The 15,147-nt window shown below is 47.0% G+C and overlaps 1 protein-coding gene across 2 annotated transcripts in view; it reads right to left on the reverse strand.

The window, feature by feature from the left end:
- Window positions 1-11,862, reverse strand: part of KCNN2 (potassium calcium-activated channel subfamily N member 2) — a 142,793-nt gene extending 130,931 nt beyond the window's left edge. Inside the window, exons 1-3 of one of the 2 annotated variants that reach the window (XM_041762138.1) lie at window positions 11,670-11,862; window positions 9,563-10,860; window positions 8,854-8,949 (exon numbers count right to left, since the gene is read on the reverse strand). In XM_041762138.1, coding sequence (XP_041618072.1) covers window positions 8,854-8,949; window positions 9,563-10,852 — 1,386 coding nt within the window. In that variant the 5' untranslated portion in view covers window positions 10,853-10,860; window positions 11,670-11,862. Of the gene's footprint in view, window positions 1-8,853; window positions 8,950-9,562; window positions 10,861-11,117; window positions 11,339-11,669 lie in introns of those variants that run through there. The other variant, XM_041762137.1, reaches the window with a different exon arrangement.
- Between the last annotated feature and the right edge of the window lie 3,285 nt (window positions 11,863-15,147).

A 15,147-nucleotide genomic window follows, 5' to 3' on the forward strand; every position in this document is an offset into this window, starting at 1 on the left:
TAAAAATTATTTTAAACAGGGTTTTTTCTACTTTTTTAAGCTTCCAAAGTAAGGGAAAGGATTAAATTGATTATAGCCATATGATGGGGGAAAAATATGGCATGGGGAAATCCATAGAAAACCACATGAAAAGAATTCCAAATTTCTTTCTACAGATCTACAGCAAATACCATGTCCATCTACTTTGCATAAATACATTAGAACACAAATAATAGTCATCTCTGGGTGGTGAGACCACACTAACATTCTTTCTCACGTTTTCTTTATTTTACCAATTTTCTAATACAATAGTTATTAATTTTATACTCTGAACAGGAAAACGAAATTTTTAAGAGGAAAGGCATTTGGTCACAAAGGCTACATCACAATGCTTAAAATAATAAACACTTCAGTCTTGTTTCCTTCTTGGATACTGTTAACAGACGGGGAGATCGCAAGGTTACAGCTCTCACAGTATACGGGGATTCAGCTAGGGATCCGACAGTCTCCATGACATTCTGGTAGAGAAACGTGGGCTGGCTGATAGTTAGGGTTCACAGAGTTGTCATTACTTGAAAGGCTGTACCAAATATCATGAATGAGCAGATGTCTCACAGCAAAAAAGTTCCTACTTCTGAGCTCTGACCGTGGCTCATGAACTCATGCCTTGAATTCCCAAGGCACATTTTTCAAACTCACAACTAGCCAGAAGCCGGGAAGAAGAGTTAAACGTGTCAGTGGCAGGTGTGCAAATCAGGTGGGGCCATTAATATTGGCCACATTTCTGGAACACAGTTTAGCACGAATTTGCATCTTGCAATGGAGCAACTCTTTAACTAGTCCATCCCACAGCATTTTCTGAACTGAAACATGTGTTTGTCAAGTAAACATTGGAATTACGATTCAAATAATTCTGAGGCTGAAACACTAGTCTGAAACCAAGATGCTACAGAACAGGGTACTCTTGGTTCAATAGCAATTTTAGGAATCTTACTTGGTGATGGTTCCTATGGCACAATGACCATCTCAGACCAGTACTAGTCAGTATCATGTAGCATCTTTGAAGGAAGAAGGTAACAGTTCCATCTGAAAGTACCTGGGGACGTTTCTAACTTTCCCTTTGGAAAAGGGAATTCAGCAGAACAGAGTTAAATACGGAAGAATATGATCAGGGACATTGTAAGTCTGATCAGGAACATTCAAGGAAACTAGGCCTATTTAATTAGGAGGGCATTTAAGGGGAACTAACCAATGTTTAAATGTTTGCTCTGTGATTCTGTGAAGCAGGGTGGGGGGATCAATTTATTCTACTATACTGGAAACTGCAATCTGTCTTCTTTCTCTACCACTCCACTGAAACTGCGTCAAGGTCAGCAATGACCTTCAATTTGTCAAATCCAAAAAGACACTTCCCAACCCCATTTTAACTGACTTCACAGCATGTGATACATAGCACTGCACCTTCCTTCATGATCCTGCAATCTCCACATCAGGGACAATTCATCCCATCTCTTTCTGCTCTTCTTCCTTACACAACCTCTAGATGTCTAAGGTTGATCAACGCTTGACCTTCTTCTCATCTTTATTCTCACTCAGTGACTTTATCCATTCTTTTCTTGTGAACCCTAGCTTTCCCTGTAAAATCAGAAGCCTTTTAAATGTGTTCTGCCAAAACAAACTCCCACCTCCCCATCCTTACCCTTCACTGTGGGTCTTCCTCTTCTCAGCACCATGCATTCAGCTGCCCCAACCAGAACCCTTGGATCTGTCTTTGCGACATCCCTTGTCTCCACCTGTCACATCCCATCCAGGGCTAGGAAGTACACTCTACCTCCAACACAGGTCTCAGGTCCGACCAGGAACATCACCTTCCACTGTGGCATGGCTGGCCGAGAACCTCCTAAGCATCTCCAGACCAGTCTCCACACAACATCAGCAAAAAGTCTGCTTAAACAGTATGTTAAATCATGACTCTCCCATGCTTTAAACTCTTTAACGACTTCCCCCACCATGCACTTGATAAAGAAGGAAAAAAAGGGGCTTGAAATCCTTATCATGGCCCCACAACTCTGCAGTATGAGAATCCTGCATCCTCCCTCACTCCACCCAGTACTGTCCTCCTGTTCTCCCCCAGCTTGGGCCACACTGGTTTGCTCTCATTTGTTTAAGTGCAGGAAACTACCTTTGGTCCCGAGGCCTTAGCACAAACTGTTCCCACAGACTCTGCCAATTGCTGACAACTTCTTTTCTTGTAGGTTTCAGTTTCAAAGTCAAATCCCTAGAGAATGCTCCCCCCAATTACCCTCGGATGTGTACCACCGCCCATTCCTCCAAGTACTTTCTATCTCAGCCCTTACAGCCCCCCTGACAACACTGATCACAACTAGCAAGGATTGTGTTTCTTAACGTGTGCCTCTCTAACTCAACCTTGTGTCCTTGGAATGTCACTTCCAAGAAGGAAAGGGACCTTCCCGTCTTCTCCTCTATCAGATCTGCAAAGCTCAAAAACATTTAAAATGTTGAGCATGCAAGGAATAAAACCAGAGCTGACCTCAACGTAAAGAAAATCTTCCTAAAATTAAGAGTTGTCTGGCAGTGGAACAGCCAGCCTTGTACAGGCCAACTGCCAATCATGGGAAGACGGTGCAAGCAGAAAAGTGGGTGACCACTTTCATCGAAGATGACATCAAGGGCTTTCCCATGCTGGGTGGGATACTGGGCCAGGTAATTCCCTCCACGTACTTGCTAGTTTTATAAATAGAATTCTTAAGGAGTTTCGGGGTTAAAAATATACTCCCAAAGCAGCAGGCATCCTATTATTTTTTTTCTTGAGCAGCAATTCATTCAAAAGTAGCCTCACAAAGCCACTTCATATCCTGACCATAAGTAACTTTCTGAAATTGAATCAGCACAGGCTCCCTCTGCATGCCCTGCTAGATGTGGTTTAGGACAACGACAGCCCACAGCCCTCTTCTTCCCCAGCTGTACAAAACGTGGCCCAGAAATAAGCTGGCAGATCACAGAAACCCACTTGTGGTACACCTAAAATTGCACTCTTCATTCATTTGTGATGCTGCTCTGTAAACATACCACGATCACTTTATTTAGTGTCATACCCATTAATAATGCAGAGATCTTCACACGGGCAGGCAGAGAAAATTAGTCCTGAGTGATTTCGTTACTACAGCGTATACACAAGTCAAAGGGACCGAGAGTCCCATTACAAGTGATATAGGAAGCTACTGGCAACATCGGTATCAGCCCAGGAGCTAACCACCACACAACAAAGCAATTCAGGCAAGTTCCCTGCCTCCCTATCTTTTGGAGTCTTACAAGTTAACTGGTAATTCTCATCTACCTCACTGACAAGAGCAGAGACCTTTTGAAGAACCAATTAAAGATTTCCTCCCTCTACTCTCTCAGCTTCCTTCATCTCTGAATTTAAGTAAGAAAAAATTAAAATGTGGCAAATATTTGCCTTTGGTGGCATCTTTACAGTGACTGTTAAATCTGTCAACAGATCATTATAAGGTACCACCAGACACCACAAAGTGCTACAAATAAACCTATGAGGCCATGAGCTTTGTCCTTACATTTTTTTTTCTTCAAAATAGTTTTTTATAGAAAAATAAACCTTTTTAGACTTCAAAAAGCTAAAGATATTTAAAATCCCCTTTTTTAATATCTGGGGTTAACAATGCTGTGGGGGAATAATGTGTGAGGATGTGGTGAACATAACCCCTTTTTGAAGGGCTGGTGGGCAATACCTTTCCATTTCAAACACAAACGCCCTTTGATTCAGCGATCTGACAGCTGGATATTTACCATATGCACATACTCTAATTAGTAGTTTAAAATAAGTACACAAGAATGTTCATTTGTAGTCCTGCTTATAATAGCAAAAACCTAGAAAACTCAAAATGCCTATCAGTGAATGCAGTACATCCGTAAAATAAGATCACGTGCAGGTGCTAAAAGAGAACGAGACAGGTGTTTATGTGCTGAGGAGGAAAAAACTCCAAGATCTATCAGGAAATAAAAGCAAGGTTTGTCTGTATCTAAACACATCTAAATATTCAATTCTGAAAACTCTGGAAGAGTATACGAGAAACTTCAAAGTGGCTGCCCCTCAGAAATAGGTCTGAAGGTAGAGAGGATGTGCCTATCACATTTCTTTGAAACTCTTCTGTACTGTTTATTCTTACTATATGTATTATTATTGTATGAATAATAATAGCTATATGCCATATTATCTGCGTGGTCTGGAAGCATCCACTTGCTCTGTGTAGAAGTGGGAAAGTGAGCATCCTTTCCTTTCCAGGAACCACAAGGCAAATCAGAGTTTACAAAGTGGGTGCCTAGCCACTCCTCTTCAACCAGAGCCTTTCAGACATTGCTAAGGCCCTTGCTTTCACTCACTCCTTCCTCTGTGCAGCCTAGATGCGTGAGCAAAGAGAAAGTTTAATTTCTATTTTTCCAGCTTTAGATCTATGTCACCCATCACTAAAAAGCTAACTTGGAAGAGGAGTTTAGCGCATTGCAAGAGATACCAAAGAACAGCAAGTGTTTTCCTTTAATGCTACTTATTATATAATTATGCTTTTTCCAAGACAAAATCAAACAAAAACATTCACTTCAAAGTATGTACCAGCGATTCTTCCAAATCCCATGAAAACCTGGAGGATCGAGGTCCAAGGGACTTTCTTGATTTAGAATCGTATGTTTGTCTATCTCAAAATCTACCCAACTCTTTCAACTAAAATTGCTTCCATATGAGAAATTCTAGTATACTGAAGTTGAAAAGATGGAAGTGAAATCTATGTTCAAATTTTCTGATGCTGAAGATTTTAAATGGTAGTTGAATTTGATTGTGTACTTGTTCCTTCCATCCCAGACATATTCCTGATCCCACAGAGGAGAGGAGGCAAAACGGAAAGTCATAAGATGTCATCCCTCTGTTGTTATTATTTGACCTGAGACATAAGAAGGCAAAGCCACTTATTTAGTATCAAGTGACCTTTCCAAATCACATTAAAACACACACACACACACACACACACACACACACACACAGACACACACAAAATCCCCAGAGTGCCTTTTCTTTGTTGGAAGGCTGTGATACACAGGCATTTTACTCATTTCTTTTTACATCATTCATTCTTGGATGGGTTTTTTTGTTTATTTTTGTTGTTGTTGCTTTGGCTTTACTGATGGATGTAGAAAGTAAAGCCAAATGTCTACTGGAAAAAGGTCTAAGATCTACTTAGCTGAAAACCTGCTCCCACTAAATCTAATATTGTATAAGCATTCTGACACATAGATTCACAATAGTGATTTCATCTCGGGTGGGGGCGGGGTATTCAAACAATTAGTGACACGGACAAACTAAGGCCTGATGCACAGAGCTGTCTGTGGTGCTGAAAAATGATGCCAAAACAGCAATGTACTGAGCTCTGTTCTTCCAAAGCCTCCTCATTGCACTATTTTAATTCAAGCACTTCCGACCATGACTCACCTGAACCATCTTATTTTGCCAAAGTGTGTATAAACATTTTATAAAAGGTCACAATGACTTGCTTTCCAAGGTTCTTCATGGAAATGTCAGGGCCTCCCCAAGCTTCGTTAAGCAATTCCGGTGGACAGAGAGCCAGAACATATCTATGACACTTTGTCTGACTGCAGTGAGAAATCATACCATATACCAGAAGCCCAAACTAGCTAGCTCTCCCTATCCAATCGTCATGCTAGTATACTAAATGGAAAAAGAAAAACTGTCATTTTAGACTACATGCTCCATCCAAAGACATGCTCTGATTGGCAATATAACCCCTACACTTATTTCTTTCCCTCAAAGGTACTCCGTATGTTTGGAATTGTTAACAGTAAACTGACAAGTGCCTACTTGCTTAAAACTTATGAAACAAATACACCTAGAGCAGTGACATCAATGAGTAAGAAAGGGGCACAATGCATAATTTTCCAAACATAGATAACATAAGCCTGTGTGCTTAGTTTCACTAAGCTTCAGGGTCAACTATTTTGGCAGCATGGCTGACTCTATTATCTGGATAAATTAGTACATTTTTTTCTGTTTCTTGACTTCTAGCTCAGGGTCCTCATGTTTATTTGGTCCTCCTCCATTTTCAATTTTTTTAAGAAGCATCTCAGATAAGCATCTGGAGCTTCAGCATAAGGAAGAAATCCCCCCTCAGATAAAACACTGAGTGGAAAAGCTATAACCAAAACAACTGAATGATACTATCCAAGCATCTATTTTGAAATTCTCTTAAGTGTGTGTGTTTTTTTAAGATTTTATTTATTTATTTATTAATGAAAGACACCGAGAAAGAACGCCAGAGATTTAGGCAGAGGAAGAAGCAGGCTCCATGCAGGGAGCCCAATGTGGGACTGGATGCCGGGACTCCAGGATCACACCCAGAGCCAAAGGCTCAACCACTGAGACACCCCAGCAACCCATATGTGGCTGTTTTAACAGATACTATATCATGCAAAATAAACCCAATTTTTAAAAAATCCAACATTCTGGGATATTTATGTTGAGTAGAGAAGTAGAGAAGAATAAAGAAGTTCACTGTGCTTGTAAGTTTTAGAGGAACAACCCAAGTCCTCATTTTTGCCACCAATGCTATTCATCTTCTAATCAATATTCCCATGCATTTGTGCAACAGACATAGTCCTCAAAATGAGCCAGTGAGTGGAATTCCAAGTGTGAAAAACCCATAAAAATATGATTTCTTGCATTTTTATTAGTTTCTAGAAGTTTCAAGAGTTCTAATATGGTATCAAAAAGTTTTAATAACACATAATTAACATTTGGGCTATTCTTCACAAATTCCTATAAGTTACTTTTTAAAAATCTCCCAATAATCCTTTAAAAGTCAGTGTTTTCAGGAAGACACTTTGCCCTCGATGGGACTATCACCCAATGTCTCCCCAACAAATGCCTGTTTAGCTGTGTGCTTTTCAGAAGGAATGGACAGTTGTACAAAGCTAATGCTCAATGGAAACATCAGCAAGTTCTCTTTCACAGTGAACAAAGTAAAACCACTCCAAAAAAAAAAAAAAAAAGTTGTTTTAAGTTACTTGATTTTTAAAAATACCTGCGAAGATTTTACAACCACCTTTTAAACTTAACCTATTCATATGATGAACTTTTAGATTTAGAGAAAGACACCATGAACCAAAAACTGTCCATGCTTCAGGGCCGCTGGCAAGTACCAGACCACACCACCGCAGGAAATCAAGCTGGACTAGAAGGTAGAGGACAGAGCCAGGTCACATTCTGCCCTGCCCAGCTGTGTGATCCAGCCAGCCATGCACCTCTTCTCACTTTGGGCTCCCCATCTTTAAACTGAGTCAAAGTACCATTAAGTCTATTTTGTTCCTCCCAGCTCTGAGTGTCTACTCTTGAAGTCAAAATGAGAAGATGGACTCATCATGTGTAAGTCACATTTCAGTATCACTTAAAAACATTTGAAAGAATCTCAGAAGACCACTATCACAAGCACCGAATCAAAATGGGCCTCCGTGTCAATTACGGAAATGTTAGAGTTCTGGTACAGGTCTGTCTTGTTTTGCCAGTGCAGCTTTATCACTTACCTCTAAATATGCTCACTCTAATTCTCATTTTCTAACTTTCTCCTTTCAGAAGGACACTGTTCCAAGTCTTTGCAAATGTGAAAATGAGAAGAGGTCATTCTCCCAGCTCATTCAGGGTCATGGGCATCTTTGTTTGCACAATAGTTAAAATTGGTTTCTTTGTGCTTGCTAATGACTAACCTCAAACTGAATTAACGTAATTTGTATTAAATTTAAATGGCAAGTTCTATATGATGTTTTAAATTTAAGGGCAATCCCTAAAGAAAAGCACCCGAAATTTAAGGGTTTAAGAGTTCCGACAAATATCTAACAACTGCCCCCCCCCCAAAAATAAATAAATAAATCAGAAAATATGTATTAGTGTAAATTCTAAACTAGAAAAACCCAATCTTATCTTACTTCATTTTTGGAAACTCGAGTCATTTTAATTCACAAACCTTAATATTCCTTTGACTGAAGCCTACAGCAAAGAAAACAACTCAAAAGATAACCTGTGAATTTTATACGAGTGTTCTGAAATTGTTAGTAATAGCCAAATCCAACAACAGAGTTCCTGGCTGCATTTAAACAAAAACATTTCCTAACAAGACTGCTCACAAGGGCAGCGGCCTTTGCTCTTAAATGACTTTTTTTTTTTAAAGGCAGTGTAATGACTGCAGCTTAAAATCTACCAAACTACCACATATACAGAATTTGTATTCTGACCTTTGTATTAGAACAGATTTTTTTTTTTTTCTTTAATGCTTGGGGACACAGAAAGAGTTTGAGCTTTTCTCGGGTCTTATTTACATTTACTAGCTACAAATGTCATGAGCCTATTTTCTTCTCTAAGCTACATTATAGAAGATGATACAGATAGATGGACACTATCTTCCATAATGACGCACCCACTGGGGATAGGTGTATCAAATGAGACTTCGTGTTTACCCTACAGATGAAGTTCTAGGACAAAACTGGCCACAGGGAAAACAAATGCTGGGTCTGATTTAGGGAAGGATATCTACCTGAAGAAGAGAGGGGAAAATCTTCAAGGGTTTAACAAATACAACCCAGGGGCAAATGCAAATTTACATGCTGCACTGTTTTGTTTTGAACTTCTTGAAAGAACAGGTCAGGTGCTAAGGCACGACTAGAGCATGTGCCTTCTGTAACGTCAAGCAAGGACAGGAGGGTACGGAAAAAGCTGCCTCGCGCTTCTCCAGGCAGGCGGCAGCGCCCTGGGTCATTCACAAAGAGCAGAATCCAAGTTACCTGTATTTCCCTGGCGTGGTACACGATGATCAGCCCGAGCAGGATGATTGTGGAGAGACTGATAAGGCATTTCAGAGCTAAGGAATACAGTGACGCCTGCAACACAGTCAGACAGAAGCACTTTTAAGAAACCAGTACTTTTAACCACCTTCCAGGACCACCCCCCCCCCCACCGCGCCCCCAACGCCGGAGTGGGGGGTCGGTCAGTCCCCGGCCCGCGAGGTTGAACTCCCAGGAGGAGGAGGAGGAGGAGGAGGGGAGCACCTGTCTTGGCCCTGTGATCTCTCAGACCACTTGGCCTCAGAGGGAAGCGAGAGGAGAGCGGGGCAGGCGGAGGGCCGGGCAGCGGGTCGGGGCCATCACAGGCTCCAGCACCGATCCCGGGCTCTGGAAGCCCAGCGGGACTTAATCCTGAGTGCAAGCGCTCTGGGTTGAAAGGGTCTCCTAAATCCCGAGCACCTGGAAAGGAAAACAGCAACCCCCCCCGCCCCCCGACTCCTGGAGCCAAATATCTAATGTCCCCAAACGCGCTGGGCGCTCCCTGCCTTCCGAACTTTGGTGCGCGCGGAGAGGCTTCCCCAGAGTCGCCCCGCGGCTTGGGGTGCGCGCCCGAGCGCTGCTCGCTGTCCCGGCGGGCTCGGGGCTGGCGGGCAGGGAGTGCCCCGCGGGGCCCGGCCCCGGAACGCCGCGCGCGGGTCCGAGCGCCTACCTTGTCGTAGGCGCCCCACGACAGCTCGGTCTCGATGACCATGACCACGATGCCGAACATGCCGAAGATGAGCGCGTAGTCGCTGAGCCGCTTGCGCTTCTCGAACAGGGCGCGCCGGTGGCCCAGCTTGTAGCCGATGTTCTGGTTCTTCTTTTTGCTGGACTTGGTGCCGCTGCTGCTGCCGTGCCCGCTGCCGCCGCCGCCGCCGCCGCCAGCGCTGCCGCCGCCGCCCGCTCCGTAGATCGCCAGGTTATTGGAGTTGTTGTGCTCCGGCTTGGACACCACGATCTCCGGGGCTGAGGACGAGGCGGCGGCGGCGGCGGCGGCTGCAGACGGGGAGGACGCGCCGCCGCCGCCGCCGCCGCCGCCGCCGCCTCCGACCGACGCGGGGGGCTGCAGGGGCTGCGCCTCCGAGTCCATCTCGTGCAGGTTCCGGCGGGACGCGCTCAAGTTGCTGAGCGGCCGCATGACGCCCCCGTTGTACCTGCAGCTGCTCATGGCTATTTCGGTGAAGGGGTTGCTCTCGCGGCGCGCCTGGGGCTGGTGGTGCTGGTGGTGCGCCGGGTGCGGGTGGTGGTGGTGGTGCGAGAGCGGGGGCCCGGAGCCCAGGCTGCCGAGGCTGCCCGTGGGGCTGGCGGCGGGCTGCAGGCTGTGGCACTGGTGGTACTGGGAGGCGGCCGCCGGCTGCTGCGCGTACTGCTGCCGGAGCGCACTGGCATGGCTGGACGGCGTCAGCTCGCTCACATTGAGCTGGCTGCCCCGGCGCGACGAGCAGCAGCAGCAGCACGACGAGCCCGACAGCGGGGACGAGGCGCGGGTCCGGAAGGCGCCGCCGGGCGAGGAGGTGCGGAGCAGCAGGGACAGGTTATCCCCCGCCCCCGCCCCCGCCGCCGGGGCGCCGGAGGCGGCGCAGCTGTTGCACCGGAGGCATGGGCTGCTGCCGCCGCTGCCCGGCTGCGGGTGCGCGAGGTGCGGGTGCTGCTGCGGGTGCGGGAGGGACGCGAAGGGCGGGCACGGCTTGTCCTGGCCCTGTGGCTGCTGCTGGCAATGCAGGTGTGACGAGCGCGGCGGCGGCGGCTGCTCCGAGAAGAAGCCGCGCTGGAACTGCAATGGGGTTTCCATGTCCGGGCTGTTAAAGCTGCAGGGAGACCAGGCGGTGGTGCACCCTGCGCAATGCGTTATGGTCGGGAGCGGGGACTCCTGCTGCTGGTGCGAGGAAGGGCCCATGCCGGCTCCGGTAGAATCCAGGCGGCGAGTCCGATTGGTCGGGCGCACCAAAACAATGGGCATGACATCACCTGCGGGGACCGACACGGACTTGCGGCGCGCGCGGCTTGGGGGGCGCGAGTGACAGGGAGACGGGGGCGCTGCAGGATGAGAGCCCCGGGCTGCGCGGGCGGGCGGGGCGGGCGGGGCGCCGGGGAGCACCCCCGGGCCGGGCGGCAGGGGCTACCGGGGGCAGGGGCGTCCCTCCCTCCCCCCTCGCCCCTCGCCCCTCGCCCCTCGCCGCCGCCCCCCAGCGAGGGCCGCACGCGCGGGCCGACCGCCTGCCCACCTGCGCCGCCGCCGCAGCACGTCGGGCCACCCCGCCGCGGGCCCGGCGCCGACCCCGCCGCTCGTCCGCCCGCGCGCACGCCTCGCCCGGCCGCGGGCAGCAGCCCCCTCGCCTCACGCCCACCTCTCCCCGCTCGCCCCGCCGAGAGTGGGCCGCCGGCTGCCGGCCAAGGAGCTGCGGGGGCTCCCGCTCGGGAGAGGAAAAGTTGGGCGACTGGCCGCGCCCGTGCGGCAGGGCTTGGGGAGCGCCTGGGGCCCGAGCCCGGGGCCGGCGGCTGCGAGCTGCGAGCTGCGAGCTGCGAGCTCCGGGCGGGCCCCACGCCCCGAGCGGCCCCGCCGCTGGGCCTCGGCGCCCGGGCGTCGGGATCCGCGTGCCGCGCTCGGGGCCGGGCGCGCCGCGGCGCGGGGAGGGTTAACCGCCCGGGCGCCGGCCGGGGAGGGTGGGGGCGGGGCCGGAGGAGGGGATCCCCGCCGTCCGCGGGAGGAGCCGGCGCGGGCTTCCCGGGTCCCCCTGGCGGGGGCGGAGGGCTTTCCCCGCTGCCGCGGCTCTCACTGGCGCCTGCTGCAGCACGCGAGGGGCTGGCGCCCCCGGCTCCCCGGCTCCGGCTCCGGCTCCGGCTCCGGCTCCGGCGCTCAGGCCCTCCGGCCGCCCCGGTGGGTGGGTGCGCGGGCTTCGGCGGCGGCGGAGCGGCGGCTCGCTCGAGGGTCTGGGGGCTGCTCAGCGCCGCCCGCCGCCGGCGTCTCCTCTGTGCTCCTCCTCCTCCCACCTGCAAAGCACAGACACCAAGTAAAGGCGGGCCGCGGCGGCTGGTGGGCGAGGGGCCTGGCGCGGGCGGGGTCGCGGGCGGGGAGAGCCCGCGCCGCGGCCAGGGCTGGGGCTTGCGAGAGCTCGCTGAGAATCGATTTACTTTCCAGTGGGCCGATAAAAATTGCATTTTGTGTTCTCAACGAATTTCCTGCAACGTGTTCTCCTCTTAGGGGATACACCAACCCAAAGCGGTAGGGGACCCTTTGCTACTGCTCCATCTTGGGAGCTTCTCAGTCCTATTTCTTGGTAAACTGCAATTCCCCTCCCCCGAAACGGACGTGAAAGAAACAAGCCAGCTGAATATGCGTGATTTCAATGCATGATTTCTGTGACCGAGATTATAATGAATTAGACCAAGAAATGAGAGTGTAAGCCGATCACCCTCATTAGGTAATTGGAATTCTCAGCTGGATCCGATTTCTTGATACTCTACTCGGCAGCTGCCCTGAAGTTGCTTACCTTGTCCTAAGAGTGTGTGCGCGCGCGCGTGCGCGTTTTCCATGCCGTGGAGTGAATAATTCATTTTAGGATATCCTTTGGACACGGGTTAGACAATTTTAATGTCTTGTTACATGCAAGTAAACATCCAGAAGAGAAAAAGAAAAAAGAAAAAGGACGGAGTTGTTTTTAGGCCCATTATTCCTCCGCTTAAGATAATGAGTATTGTCAGAAATTTACATTTTTCGATTATCTTGGTCAAGAGTAGAATGTGAATAGCTAAAAAACGGAGCCAGCATTTTATTTTGATACTCTATCCTGATTTCTGGCAATTCAATAAAATTTATTTAGAATTATGAAGTTTACTGAATCACTGGGATGGCTGAGGAGATAGTGCATGAATTGCATGGTGAGCATGACCACTAAAAACAGTTCTAATAAGCTGAATTTGAAACTGTAAGGAAAGCTTTCAAATTAAATTATTCGCCTTAGGATGTGAAGCAAAATGCAACTCAAGCACAAAATCAATCATACATTTATTTCCACTTTGTAATACATTCTATAGGCTTCTAGCTCTTGCTCTATGCAACTGAGTTGAATGAAAAGTTTGATTTTGTTTTATGAATTAAATTCTTCAAGGGGGGCATCTGGGGGGCTCCGTGGTTGAGCATCTGCCTTTGGCTCCAGTCATGATCCCTGGGCCCTGGATCAAGTCCCGCATCAGGCTCCCCACAGGGAACCTGCTTCTCCTTCTACTCATGTCTGTCTGTCTGTCTGTCTCTCTCTCTCTCTCATGAAAAATAAATAAAATATTTTTAAAGAATATTCTTCAAGGAAGTGTTCCCGTGGTAAGTTACTTTCCTTAGCATTTAATAAATTTAGATGAAAGATGACACAGATGCCTCCCCAAATATCAAGATTGTTGCCAGCAATCAAATTTGACGTAAGGTTCTAGAATTACTAAAATACCATAGGTAATGGCTGCATTCTATTTGTCAAACTGATGTTCTCAAATAGCAAGTTCAAGGCTTCACACAGAGGATGCATAAACAAAATAACAGGGACAAAATATTGTGTCTTTTGCCCTCTATATTTCTATGCCTTGGTACGGGATTAGGCGCAGTGACATTAATCATGTAGAAACAAAGAGTGTTTACTAAGACTTATGACAATGATATATGGAGTTCCTATAGCTCACAAAGGGGGCTCAGGGTGAGGATGGGAGGCACAGAGTAAGAAAGAAATGGAGATTTGACCCACAGCATGAGGAATTGTCAGGATACCAAAACTCAGATTCATAATGTTTCTGCTCAGCCAATATTAAAAAAAAAAAAAACTCATGAAACAATATTGTGAAACTCATTGTGACTGGAGAGATAAGTCAGATACATATCAACTTTCTGTTTTAAGGAATCATCTGATCACATACACCCAAAAAATTGCCTTACTAATAAATGTCTGTGTTTGGAGAGTATGGTAATCCTCTATCAGTATTATCATGAAAAACCACAAGATGCCCCCTAACACCTTCATGTTTCATTTTTCATCTGTGACCTCATAACTTGCGGGTTTGGGGCATCTTACACTATTGGGTTATGACAGGGGCACATTTAAGAAGTTCCTGTTTTCATCATTCTTCTCTTCTTTATAATATTAACAAATGAATTGCAAACTTAGATGTCAACCTTTAAAATACGGACACCATAATTTTGCCTTTTTTCCTATAAAGGATTGTAGAGATTACATGTAACCAAGTCAAGCAGTTGCAACAAAGACAATGTTGTCCCATGGGGATGGTGCTGTGCAGGTAATAGACATTCATTTATATCTGTAAGAACAAGGAGGGAGAGAGCGAGGGAGAGAATGAAGTTTGAAAGAAAAGTCACAGAACAATGCCCTGTAACCTCTGACCATAAGGTTTTAGAAAATGACATTTGCTTCTCTTTCTGCCGCTGATATAGAAGTGCTGGAATTTCTCTAGTTTAACACCAGAGGTCATACTCCTCCACAAAATGCATTTAGAATCTCATCAATTAGTCACCTGCATTTCCAGTATCATTTTTTTTTAAATTACTTTTTTTTTTTTTAATTCTAGACTAGAACAACCGTGTCCCCAAGTCTGGTATTTCAAGATTGCCAATATGCACATACACATAAGCCCCTTCCCACCCCCTCCCACGCATGCTTAACAGCAGTCTTAAAAAATCTGTTTTCCCAGACCACAGGGGCTTAGAAAAAGCTGTAGGTCCCTTGTACTCGGATCCCTCCCTTTTCCCAGATTGACGTTATGCCACTGTTTACAATTCTCTGTTTCCTAGAAATTATTTGTGCGTGCTCTCTCTCTCGGTTCATTCTTCCTTCCAAACCAGGACTCCCCTGAATTTGGATGTTTCTAATCTATTTCCAGAGGCAGGCAGAGCAAGTGAGGCAGGGAGCCAGGGCATCTGTTACCCACACTGAGAAGTCTGAGGGAAACTCTGACCTACAAAGTAAATGTTTTTCTGAGATTTTCTTTTTTCTTTACCCCAGTGAGAAAATTATTTGGTGGTGCCAAACCGAGAGGCTGTGATAAGACACAGCCTCTCTGAACTTAGTTCACATAGCAGTAAATACAAATGCAGAATCAGGGAAACATCAGAATTATTTTCTTAGCCCAGTAACAGGCCCACATTTCCCAAAACAGAAACATTAAAAGGCCATAAGAACAGTTATTTTTAAACCACAGATTGTCCTAACTTCACAAGAGAGAATCCATATTTGATTTGACTCCTACAGGCTTGTACTC

This window comes from Vulpes lagopus, chromosome 7 (assembly GCF_018345385.1).
Source record: "Vulpes lagopus strain Blue_001 chromosome 7, ASM1834538v1, whole genome shotgun sequence".
Taxonomy (NCBI): Eukaryota; Metazoa; Chordata; class Mammalia; order Carnivora; family Canidae; genus Vulpes; species Vulpes lagopus.